The sequence below is a fragment of the Macaca mulatta genome, chromosome 3 (genome assembly GCF_049350105.2).
Source record: "Macaca mulatta isolate MMU2019108-1 chromosome 3, T2T-MMU8v2.0, whole genome shotgun sequence".
NCBI lineage: Eukaryota > Metazoa > Chordata > Mammalia > Primates > Cercopithecidae > Macaca > Macaca mulatta.
This window is the reverse complement of record NC_133408.1, coordinates 33163357-33176294: the sequence shown is the minus strand read 5'-3', so window position 1 is coordinate 33176294 and position 12938 is coordinate 33163357. Positions and strand designations below refer to the sequence as shown.

Here is a 12938-nt window from a genome sequence, read left to right as displayed (position 1 = left end):
AAATCCTAATCCTTACTTCCAATTAGTACAAGCTCATAGACTTTGTTATGAGCTGAATTGACTCCCACAAATTCATATGTTTGAAGCCCTAACACCTTGTACCTCAGACCCTGACTGTATTTGGATATAAAGCCTTTAAAGAGAAAATCAAGTAAAAAATGTGACCGTTAGGGTAGGACCTAATCCATTCCTACTGGTGTCCTTATAAGATGATATTTGGACACACAGAGAGAGACATCAGGAGCACACAGGCCCAGAGGAAGAGGCAGTAAAAGGGCAGCCATCTACATGTCAAAAAGAAAAGCCCAGAACAGATCCTTCCCTGAAAGCTCTCTGTGAAACCAACCCTGCCAGCACCTTGATCTTGGATTTCCAACCTCCAGAAGTGTGAACAAGTAGATTCCTGTTGTTAAAGCCACTCGGAGTCTGGTATTTTGTTATGGCAGCCCTAGCAAACTAATACAGACTAGGTGAAGGAAGGAGGGGGACTTAGCCAGCTATGGTGACAAATGGCTCTCTTTATCTATGCAAGAATCACTTCTTCTACCAACAGAGACAGTTTAAAATCTTCTGCTATTATTAATCAATTTTTAATGGAGGACATTTTTGTTCTCTACTAAGAAGCTGTATGAATGTTTTGTTTCTGAAAGTTCATCAAAATCTTTAACACTGGAAAGGAAGAGAAATGGATCAGTTTGGTAAGGCTAAATTTGGAAACAGATATGCAAAGCATGGACTTGATTCCATTATTGTAAACAAACAAACACACAAACCAAAAAAAGCTCAGTTTTCAGGGATTTTGAAACCATTTATCTCCAAAGCAAGGCAAAGAAAGACTAAAGAGATAAGTCTGACTAAATTGATTTTTAACAAATTCAGCATTTTGGTAGTCAAGATAGTGACTCTATAACGCTTCTTAAAAAATACAATATCCAAGTTTCCAAACAAAGGGGAGGCTACGCTTCTGTCATTTCTCTAACTATTCATCTCCTGATCTTTCTGAATATTATCTAACACTTTCCAAGTATAGCTAATATATTTGGCCCCAAACCTTTTGCTACCTGCTTGGGATAAAACTTGATTACAGATTCATATTCTATAAAATGGAAGCGCTAAAATGAACTAGTGCTTTGTTTGGAGAGAAGTCGTGAAGGCTAAAAAGTATTTAAAAGGTGCACTACAAATTAAAATAAAATCCAATGGAAAATTATATGTTTAAGAAAGAAGAAGAAACCTTTGGAAAGTGAGACATCAATTTTGGGGTGAATTTCTGGTGGCTGTAAACAATGGAATGAGGCCATTTCTCCTTGGAAGGCAAGCACCAACTGGAAGCAAGAATGGGACAGGACAGTGGAAGCTTTCTGTTTGCTGTCTTTAGACTGCATGTGGTAAGTTTCCTGTAAATATCCAAATGGATACAATAAGTACAAATATATCCCAAATTTGGAGTCTTCTCACCATCCAAGTCAACTGGGCCATTCCTTTGTCTGAACCACAGTTATCCCTTGCCTGGTTTCTGCAATAGTCTCTTAACTGGTCTCACTCCCTTCCGTATATTTGAAACACAAAGCCGAAATAAACCACCTAAACCGTAGGCCAGATTCTGTCACTTCTCAGAAATCTTTCAACACTAGCTAATATTCTTTTAATGGCCTAGAACGCCCTCTGTGATCCAGCTCTCAGTGGCTGCTCCCCCCGCCCCATGTACTCTGCTCCACTGCTTCTCAAACACACCAGAGACAGTCCATTTCAAGACCTTTGCACTTGCTCTTCCCTCTGCCCAGAGTACAGTTTCCTTCACCAATCCCAAGACCAGCTCCTTCACTTTCTTCCAGTCCTGTCACCAATGCCCCATTCTCACCAACGCTTCTCTAGTTCTTCATATTTCAAATTTCCCTTTTCTGTTAATTTTTTTTTGCTTCTTGACACCTATGATTATCTAGCATACTGTATTTTTAACTTTATCCTATTGATTGCCTGTCATCCCCAGTAAATATACGTCCTATTAAGGCAGAGATCTTTCTTTTGTTCACCTTGGTATCTCCAGTATATTGTCCATAATAAGCATTTAATAGACATTTGTGGCACTGAAGGATAAATTAATGAATGAATGCATGGATTAGTGGATTAACTTTTAAGTATTTTGTAAAGTAGAAAAAAGTGCTGCCAGGTTGGAAAACTTTAAAAATTCTTGATGCCCAGTCACATTTTATGTTAGGTAAATAAGAATATCTGGGGATGGAACCCAATCAACAGTATTTTTTTTAAAGCTCTTCAGTCATTCAAATGTTCAGCCTAGGCTCCAAAAACCATCGGCCTGGAGCATCATTTGCAAATTTTGAAGTGCTCACAGAACTGCTGAGTATCTTGTTAAAATGTATGTTTTAATTTCATAGGCCTGGGGCAGACTGGAAAATGCACATTACTAACAAGCTCCTGGAATGCCAGGCTGTTGCTCTGTAGGACCACAATGAGTAGCAAGTCCTTAGATTCAAGTCAGCCTTGATGAACCTTGAGATACATTTTAACATGTTCTAGACTCCATTTTCTCCTGACTTGTCTTATTTGGTTTTATCTTTGCATTATAGTTTATCAAAAAATTTTTTTAAAATGCTACATAAACACAAAAGTGAAGACAACCTTTTGAGAGATCTGGTTTTTTGTTTTGTTTTGTTTTTGGAGGAGACGGAGGTAATAAGTAGAAGTTAAAATAAATATTTATTTATAGCTACCATCTTTTAAAGGGGAAAAGAGTAAATCTAACATATTACCTGCATTTTATATCACATATTTTATTCCAGAAAACTCTGTTTGTAAAGGCAAACATTCAACAAAAATTGTACCCCAGATGAAGAAGTAATAGAGAGTAGGACGGGAGAGACACAGGCTTAGAAGCAGAAAGTTGTGCCATAAATCCCAAATCTTTTAACTTGGGGAAAATATTTTGCATCTACAGGGCTTTTTCCTTCTTTGTAAATTGGAGATAAAAATAATGTCTATCTCATGGGATTTTGAGAAGATTAAATATAATAATGGACATGAGCATCTTGGACAAGTGCCTGGCCTCAAGTAAGCACCAGTGCATATAAATACTTCTTCTCTTTCTCATACCTGGTTAGATAAGAGTTAAAAATGTATCTTAGCAGTCTTGATACAAAAAACCAGTGAAGAAAGCTCTTTAATAGCACAACTATGTGTCATCCTTGTCTAGGAGCATAAATTTGCACAGCAGGCAGTGCAGTGAAAACAGCTCATAATCAACTCATCACCTCTCATCATTGCTAGGATCAAATGCAAATGGGAAAGAATGCCACTTCAGTCATTGCTAGTGAAAATTAGCATCTGTGACACTAATGGTGTCTCATTTAGTATGCACTTTAGATTAAAAAGAATGGTTTAAAAAAGGCTATTTCCAGAACTGTCATTATTTTTAACGTTTCCCTCAAAAATAACAATGGTACTTGAATCTCCTTTACTCAAAGAAAAACCAGCTAAAATTTGTTAACACAGATCATTAATCCATGCCAAGTAAAGGCCAAAATGTTCTAATTACAGTTACTAACTTTAATTTATGAGATCCATGTCTTTCTATTTTCAAAGTTTCTACCATATTCTTTAACCTGGACCAAGGTCTACCCTTAGATAACAATGGGATTCTTTAATAACATGGGTATATTAGAGTTCTTAACATAAAGTTTAAAATGAATTAGAGTTGTACGTATACACAAACATTTTTACACACATATTAACAGATTTGCTACAAAAAAACAATAAGACAGGGATGCCCTCTCTCACCACTCCTATTCAACATAGTGTTGGAAGCTCTGGCCAGGGTAATCAGGCAGGAGCAAGAAATAAAGGGTATTCAATTAGGAAAAGAGGAAGTCAAATTGTCCATGTTTGCAGATGACATGATTGTATATTTAGAAAACCCCATTGTCTCAGCCCCAAATCTCCTTAAGCTGATAAGCAACTTCAGAAAATTTTCAGGATACAAAATCAGTGTGCAAAAATCACAAGCATTCCTATACACCAATAACAGACAAACAGAGAGCCAAGTCATGAGTGAACTCCCATTCACAATTGCTTCAAAGGGAATAAAATACCTAAGAATCCAGCTGACGAGGGACGTGAAGGACCTCTTCAAGGAGAACTACAAACCACTGCTCAGTGAAAGAAGAGGACACAAACAAATGGAAAAACATTCCATGCTCATGGATAGGAGGAATCAGTATCGTGAAAATGGCCATACTGCCCAAGGTAATTAACAGATTCAATGCCATCCCCATCAAGCTACCAATGACTTTCTTCACAAAATTAGAAAAAACTACTTTAAAGTTCATGTAGAACCAAAAAAGAGCCCACATTGCCAAGACAATCCTAAGCAAAAAGAACAAAGCTGGAGGCATCACACTACCTGACTTCAAACTATACTACAAGGCTACAGTAACCAAAACAGCATGGTACTGGTACCAACACAGAGATATAGACAAATGGAACAGAACAGAGGCCTCAGAAACAACACCACCCATCTACAACCATCTTATCTTTGACAAACCTGACAAAAACAAGCAATGGGGAAAGCAATGGTGCTGGGAAAACTGGCTAGCTATATGTAGAAAGCTGAAACTGCATCCCTTCCTTACACCTTATGCAAAAATTAATTCAGGATGGATTAAAGACTTAAATATTAGACCTAACACCATAAAAACCCTAGAAGAAAACTAAGGCAATACCATTCAGGACATAGGCATAGGCTTCATGACTGCAACCCCAAAGCAACAGCACAAAAGTCAAAATTGACAAATGGGATCTAATTAAACTAAAGAGCTTCTGCACAGCAAAAGAAACTACCACCAGAGTGAACAGGCAACCTACAGAATGGGAGAAAACTTTTGCAATCTACCCATCTGACAAAGTGCTAATATCCAGAATCTCCAAAGAACTTAAGCAAATTTAGAAGGAAAAAAACAAACAACAGCATCAACAAGTGGGCGAAGGATATGAACAGACACTTCTCAAAAGAAGACATTTATGCAGCCAACAGGCACATGAAAACATGCCCATCATCACTGGCCATCAGAGAAATGCAAATCAAAACCACAATGAGATAAGATCTCACACCAGTTAGAATGGCGATCATTAAAAAGTCAGGAAGCAACAGGTACTGGAGAGGGTGTGGAGAAATAGGACTGCTTTTACACTGTTGGTGGGACTGTAAACTAGTTCAACCATTGTGGAAGACAGTGTGGCGATTCCTCAAGGATCTAGAACTAGAAATATCATTTGATCCAGCCATCCCATTACTGGGTATATAACCAAAGGATTATAAATCAGGCTACTATAAAGACACATGCACACATATGTTTATTGTGGCACTATTCACAATAGCAAAGACTTGGAACCAACCCGAATGTCCATCAGTGATAGATTGGATTAAGAAAATGTGGCACATATACACCATGGAATACTATGCAGTCATAAAAAAGGATGAGTTCATGTCCTTTGTAGGGACATGGATGCAGCTGGAAACCATCATTCTGAGCAAACTATCGCAAGGACAGAAAACCAAACACCACATGATCTCACTCATAGGTGGGAATTGAACAATGAGAACACTTGGACACAGGGCGGGGAACATCACACACCAGGGCCTGTTGTGGGGTGGGAGGAGGAGGGAAGGGGGAGGGATAGCATTAAGAGGAATACCTAATGTTAATGAGGAGTTAATGGGTGCAGCACACCAACATGGCACATGTATACATATGTAACAAACCTGCACATGTACCCTAGAACTTAAAATAAAAAAAGGAAGAAAGAAAAAGCAAACAAAATCCTGTTTTTTAAAAAAAAAAAAGAAAAGTACATAGCTCGGGTGAGTATCCATACTTGAACCAGGCTGTATATAGTAGACCAAGGGTGTATTACCCTGTAGCCCCAAGATGGCTTTGGATGTGGCCCAACACTAATTCATAAACTTTCTTAAAACATTGCGAGATTTTTTTGTGATTTTTTTTTGTTTTTGTTTTTGTTTTTCTTTTCTTTTCTTTTTTTTTTTTTTTTTTAGCTCATAAGTTATCCTTAGTGTTAGTGTATTTTATATGTGGCCCAAGAAAATTTTTCTTCTTCCAATGTGGCCCAGGAAAGCCAAAAGATTAGACACCTCTAGAGTAGACTGAAGAAACTTCTTTCACTTTACAAATATTTATTGAGAGTCTACTACATTGCAAGTATTATGCTAGCTGCAGAGGGAAGATATGTGGTGCTTACTTCAATATGAGGTCATTTTTAAAAATATTTGACTATTAAGAAAGTTGTTGGCCTGGACAACCTAGCGAAACCCCCATGCCTACAAAGAACATAAATATTAGCTGAGCATGGTGGTGCAGGACTGTGATCCCAGCTACTCGGGAGGCTGAGGCAGCAGAGTCACCTGAGCCCAGGCAGGCTGACGCTACAGTGAGTGGTGATTGCGCCTGCACTTCAGCCTGGGTAGCAGAGGGAGAACCTGATGAAAGAGGGAAAGGAAGTGAAGGGGAGGGGAGGGGAGGGGAAAAGGAAAGAAAGAAAGAGAGAGAGAGAGAGAGAGAGAAAGAAAGAAAGAAAGAAAGAAAGAGAAAGAAAGAAAAGAGAGAGGAAGGAAGGAAGGAAGGAGAAAGAAAAGAAAGAAAGAGAAAGAATGAAAGAGAGAGAAAGAAAGAAAGAAAAAGAGAGAAAAAGAAAGAAAGAGAAAGAAAGAAAAGAAAGAGAAAAAGCAAGAAAGGGAAAGAAAAGAAAAGAGAGAGAAAGAAGAGAGAGAGAAAGGAAGGAAGGAAAGAAGGAAGGAAGGAAGGAAAGAAGGAAGGAAGGAAAGAAGGAAGGAAGGAAGGAAGGAAGGAAGGAAGGAAGGAAGGGAGGGAGGGAGGGAGGGAGGGAAGGAGGGAGGGAAGGAAAGTTTTTACAATCATAGGTGTTGACATGTGTGTGTCCCAGACACCTAGAGGGATTTCTCTGATGAACTTCCTGCATAGTCAGAGACAGGAATGAGGATTTCTAAACTTACAGATGCTCTTACAGACATGGTCTCCCTGATCTCCATAAACTTTAGCCAGCAATTCAGGTGGAAACAGAAATAATATCTACAGTCCTGTTGCTTATAATGGCAGTATATTAAGAACGGAAGTATTGGAAACTAACATATTTCACATCAGTTTCATTTTTCATCTAACTCTGTGTCTTCTTCAAGGTAATTAAGCTTCCTTATGCCTTAGGCTCTTTACATATGAGGCTAAATAAGAGTCATTCTCTCACAGTTGTTACAAATATTAAATAAATTAGTGTTCAAAAACCTGTAAGCACAGCAACTGACATGAAAATAAACCAACGATGAATATAGAAAAATAAAATATTTTAGTTGGAAAAACAGATAAGGAAAATTGTTATGTTCTATAATTTAAGCATTTGTAGAGTGTAATGCAATAACATTTCATCAAATCTGAATACTGTATATGCTTAGAAGTTTGTAAAATCACTATCAGTAGTGGGCACTAGTAGTAAGAGGGTAAAACAGTCAGTTGTGGTTGCGCATGCCTGTAATCCCAGCACTTTGGAAGGCTGAGGTGGGAAGATCACTTGAACACAGGAGTTTGAGACCAGCCTGAGCAACATAACAAGACTTCATCTCTACAAAAAATTAGAAAGTTAGCTGGGCTGGTGGCATGGCGCCTGTGGTCCCAGCTACTCAGGAGGCTGAGACGGGAGGTAGTTTGAGCCCACCCAGGAGTTTGAGGCTGCAGTTTGCCATGATTGGACCACAGCAACTCCAGCCTGGGTGACACAGCACGACCCTGTTTCCAAGGTAAAAACAAAATTCAAGAAGAAAAATAACAGTAACTTGCATGTATATTAAGCAAGCCTATTTTTAACTAATATAAGTATAGAATACTTAACTATTATTCCTCCTATTTCTTTTTTAATTTGGAATTTATCTATATACAGCAGAGAGTTCTGAGACATACATTAAAACCCTTAGGAGTTATTGAGATTCCAGTACATGCAATGGGTTTCTTTTGTAATAATTCTGCAAGAATTTACCAGTTTCTGTTATAGAATATCTATAACAGGCACATGGTAAAACTGTGGTTAACATGTATTCGGATTTACTCTTTTTAAATTCATGAACATGTTTATTGATAAGTTTTAGGAATAAAAGAAAATAATAAATTATTTTTGATATAGGACTCAAAATCTATTGCTACATGTTATATACATGAATGTTTTGAACCTTCTCATAGCTGTAAGACCTATTTGAAAATACTAATAACAAAATCTTTGTCCATTAATTATTAATTAAAAAGTTTCATCATTTTTATTTGAGGTAACATTATTTATAATATGCATTGCATTTGAATTGGCCAACAGGTCACTTGAAATAGAACCAATGACAGTTAACAAAAGCTAAATGATTAAATATTTTCTTCATTTTTAATATTGTCACTTTTTACCCTACTATAGCATTTACGATTAAAAAAACACACACACAAAAACAAGACAATCTCTTTCAGAAATTCTGAGAGTATAGTATGAAGAGTTTATGTTTCTGGGTTAGAAAATGTAAACTAACATCTGGTGTGTAGTGAAGACAGTGATTCCCTATATTTCAGACCAATTTCTTGATGGTTCTGTTTCTAGACATAGACCCTTTCTAGACAAAATTTCTTTTCAGTAAATGAAAGGATTTGCACTCCTTTTTCTACGCGCCTTTCATTTGTAGGGATTATCGTAGCATCCACCTCTGCCAATTTTTTTTTTTTGAGAAAGGGTCTTGCTCTGTTGCCCAGGCTGGAGTACAGTGGCACGAACATGGCTCACTGTAGCTCTCAATCTCCTGGGCTCAAGCAATCTTCCTGCATCAGCCTCCTGACTAGCTGGTACTATGTGCACATGCCACCATGCCCAGCTAATTTTTGCATTTTTTTGTAGAGATGGGGTTTTGCCACATTGCCCAGACTGGACTAGAACTCCTGAACTCAAGTGATTCACCCGCCTCAGCCCTGCAAAGTACTGGAATTACAGGTGTGAGCCCATGCACCTGGCCGGATACTGCTCTTTATTCATATAATATGCAAAGAAAATTACCCACCAAAATAAATGTGAATTAAGAGGAAAAAAGAGTTATTTTAAGACATAATTACAAATGGAAAAATATCACTTCCATGTTAAAAGGAAAGAATCCAGTTGAATGTATGAAAAACATACCTGTACATCTATTCTCACATCTCTTTAAATCCATACAGAATGAAACCATCTGTCTAATGAAAATAAGAATTCATTCACAACAAAACTTAGCGTTTCCAATGTTACCATTTTCTGTGATATGTTTTGTTCAAAGATGTACATATTTTCAAATATATTTTTATTTTGAATAAGGAAGTCAAGATTAACAATATTCTAAGCATATTATAATAGTTACTGCTCTTAAGGCAAATAATGATGGAGTAAAGTATCATTTTGAAAATAGTTTAATGTCATAAATATGACTCACTATAAAATACAGGCTTTATTAAATACTCTATCTTTAGATTTTAAATATTTTGAGGTATATCATTCTCCATATCAACTTTTATGATCTTCCCTAAACCTACAATTGTCAACTATTTGTTGCACTTAATCAAGTAAATATCATATAAAATTAATCTTAAATAGAAGCACAAGTCATGCTTTTAAAAACTTTTTTGTATTATTTGGAAAATGTTACTTTGAATTTTTCTTATATTAGGGAAAAAATCATGATATGTTATCTAGCTATATTTTAAACTAAAGATGCTTGTCTATCCATTATTATGTATATGGGTCAGAAAGAATTAATATTAAAAATCATTTATTCAGGGGCCGGGCGCGGTGGCTCAAGCCTGTAATCCCAGCACTTTGGGAGGCCGAGACGGGCGGATCACGAGGTCAGGAGATCGAGACCATCCTGGCTAACCCGGTGAAACCCCGTCTCTACTAAAAAATACAAAAAACTAGCCGGGCGAGGTGGCGGGCGCCTGTAGTCCCAGTTACTCGGGAGGCTGAGGCAGGAGAATGGCCTAAACTCGGGAGGCGGAGCTTGCAGTGAGCTGAGATCCGGCCACTGCACTCCAGCCTGGGAGACAGAGCGAGACTCCGTCTCAAAAAAAAAAAAAAAAATCATTTATTCTACCTTTCCAAAGATAGGAAATCATTTATTTTTGTTTCCTTCAGAAAAACTTGGATGGTAACTTCCAAAGAGTTTAAAAATATTGACCATTGTTCTATATCTCATCAATTCAAAAGGTCATAATAAATGAAAGAAACCAACCTCTTTCTCTGAAAATGGGTGCCTAACATACAAAGACTGATAGACAATAAATGAATCCTTCAAAAAAAAACTGGACTCAGCTATTGTTTATCTCGGAAAGAGATTAAAAATTTTATTTACCTAAGAAAAGAAATGTACACATATTGGAGAAATTTTCTGACATTGGTACATTGTAAATAGTTGTTTTATGTTATTAATAAATCTAGAGTTCTACAATAGAATCTAAACTTTATCCCATGACCTATTTTTTTTAAAGTAGCACTTATTGCCAAGACAAAGAACAGAGCAACATTCTACATATTAATATTACCAATTTGTCAAGTTACCAGTATATGGTGTTTTGATGCTTCTCGAAACACAGCCCAATTTTTTGTGTAGTAATAACATTAGTTCAAGAGAATAGCAAATATACATCTCTACAACAAACTATCATAACAACATTCAAAAATGAGAAAAGTCTTATATTTAACCTAACATTTCCATTTTACAACCTTCTCATAACTCTATTTTGAAGAGCTAACCTCTTAAGAGATAAAATTCATTCAGTAGACTGTTTAATAGACATTGACAATCTCATAGTCATTAAAAACGTGCAAGAAGACTTTATGATAACAAACACTCAGAGACCACTAAATTGATTTTTTTGAAGTTGAGCTGAACTCAAACTTCACTTACAGATGTAAATGTTCCAATATGCACTATAAGACAAAATTACAGAGACAATAATTGCTAGGTGTGATTTAAAATCCAACTTTGCAATTTAATTTTTCCATATTTGCCATGAGGCATTAAACCCTATGTTTGACTTATGACTCACAGATGAGAACATTGTATGTGTTCAAACACACGTATGTGTTTATTTTCTATTAAATAGTTTGATTTTATTTAACTATGTATGAAATTTCCTTACCTTTGGTTTTTGATGTTTCTCCTTCTCTGAAACATTGGATGGCTTTCTCTTGAGCATTTTGAATCCTGACTACTCCTAGTGAGTGCACTTTCTGCTGTTACAGAAACAACTGAAAATAGTCAGCAGTGTGCTGTCTAATGTACAGCATCAGATAAGGTTGAGCCCAGGGACCTGCCACTTCCTCCTTCGGTCAGGATATGACTTCAACATTTACATGGGTAATTTTTTTTTCTTACAGTAATTCTTTGGTAACTCTTTATTGTCCTGCTATATTCTATGAGGTATGTTCCAAATCTCATACTTAGATATGCCTGCAGTTACAAGAGCCGTAAGGATTTCAAAACAAAACTCATTATATAAAAGCAAAAATCTACAATGTATTCCATGGGTAGAAAAAAGAAAAATCAGAGACAATAACTGAAATAAAACTTGAGATGTTGGCTTTCTATTATTAAAAAAAAAATAAAAGAATACTCAAGGTAGTCAAGTTTACATATACATATACACATTTTTTTTTTCTTTTTTTCTTTTTTTGATACAGAGTCTCGCTCTGTCACCCAGGCTGGAGTGCAGGGGCATGATCTTGGCTCACCGCAACCTCCACCTCCCGGATTCAAGCGAGTCTCCTGCCTCAGCCTCCCGAGTAGCTGAAATTACAGGCACGTGCCACCATGCCTGGCTAATTTTTTGTATTTTTAGTAGAGATGGGGTTTCACCATGTTAGCCAAGATGGATCTCCTGACCTCGTGATTCGCCCACCTCAGCCTCCCAAAGTGCTGGGATTACAGGCATGATATATTTCTAAATAAACACTGTTAGAAGATGAAATAAATAAAAACTGTTAGACGACAAAATAAGTTAGACCTTAAACAATATTAATCCTACTTGAAGCATGTATGCATATATTTTAAAATATGGATTAGACCCATTCTAAATATAAATGGGAACCTGACTCTAAAAGTAAATGTTTATGCATATGTTACTTTTCTAATGTATTAAGATGTTGTAAAGTCCTGGTTAACAAAGAGATCAATTAAACAGAACCCCCAGTTAACCATATGTCTCTGTGCTACAAACGATGCCATATTCTGATAATTGCTGTCCTGGTGATGAGTCAATGGATCAATGGTTTCTTCAAATGAAACGCCCAGAGCCTCTATTGAATAGGCCTAGTAGAGCTAATATGACTTACTAAGAGTTTCTTCATGGTTTTAAACTGTTTATTATCATGAAAAAAGCAAAATACCCAGAAGTAAAAGGAAGAAGTTCAAGCTTTATTGTTAACTAGGGATTTACCAAAGGGAGACTTGCAAAATATATGAAACTCTGGTTCTGTTTGAGCAAGCCAGATTAAGAAAATAAACCGAAATTTCTGTTTATAAATCCTCTGAATTGAAAAGCAGTAGTGCCGTATTCTTAATCAGCAGCTTTTCCACTGACTTTGTTTCTCAGACTTCCCTCACACTTCTAAGCCCCACTCCCTGAGGCCCAAATTTTACTAATTCATTTAACAAATGAGATTCAAATTTCACTAATTCATTTAATAAATATTAAATTGATTGTCTATTTTGTGCTATCTGACAATATTTCAAACCTCTTGACTAGCTAAAAACAATCTGTTTTTGTTCTATAACAGAATTGAAAGAATATACTTTTCAAGATTATGGTTAATATGCCTATTATTTTATTACCAGGTAATAAAAGCAGACT

At 36.5% G+C, this 12938-nt stretch overlaps 1 protein-coding gene across 2 annotated transcripts in view; it reads right to left on the bottom strand.

Moving 5' to 3' along the window:
• SAMSN1 (SAM domain, SH3 domain and nuclear localization signals 1) overlaps positions 1 to 12938 on the bottom strand; it is a 168035-nt gene that overhangs the window by 50519 nt on the left and 104578 nt on the right. Inside the window, exon 1 of one of the 2 annotated variants that reach the window (XM_001082905.4) lies at positions 11229 to 11339. The exons of the other annotated variant lie outside the window; for it this stretch is intronic. Within the exon in view, the coding sequence (XP_001082905.1) occupies positions 11229 to 11285 (57 nt within the window). The 5' untranslated portion in view covers positions 11286 to 11339. Of the gene's footprint in view, positions 1 to 11228; positions 11340 to 12938 lie in introns of those variants that run through there. 2 annotated transcript variants of the gene reach the window in all.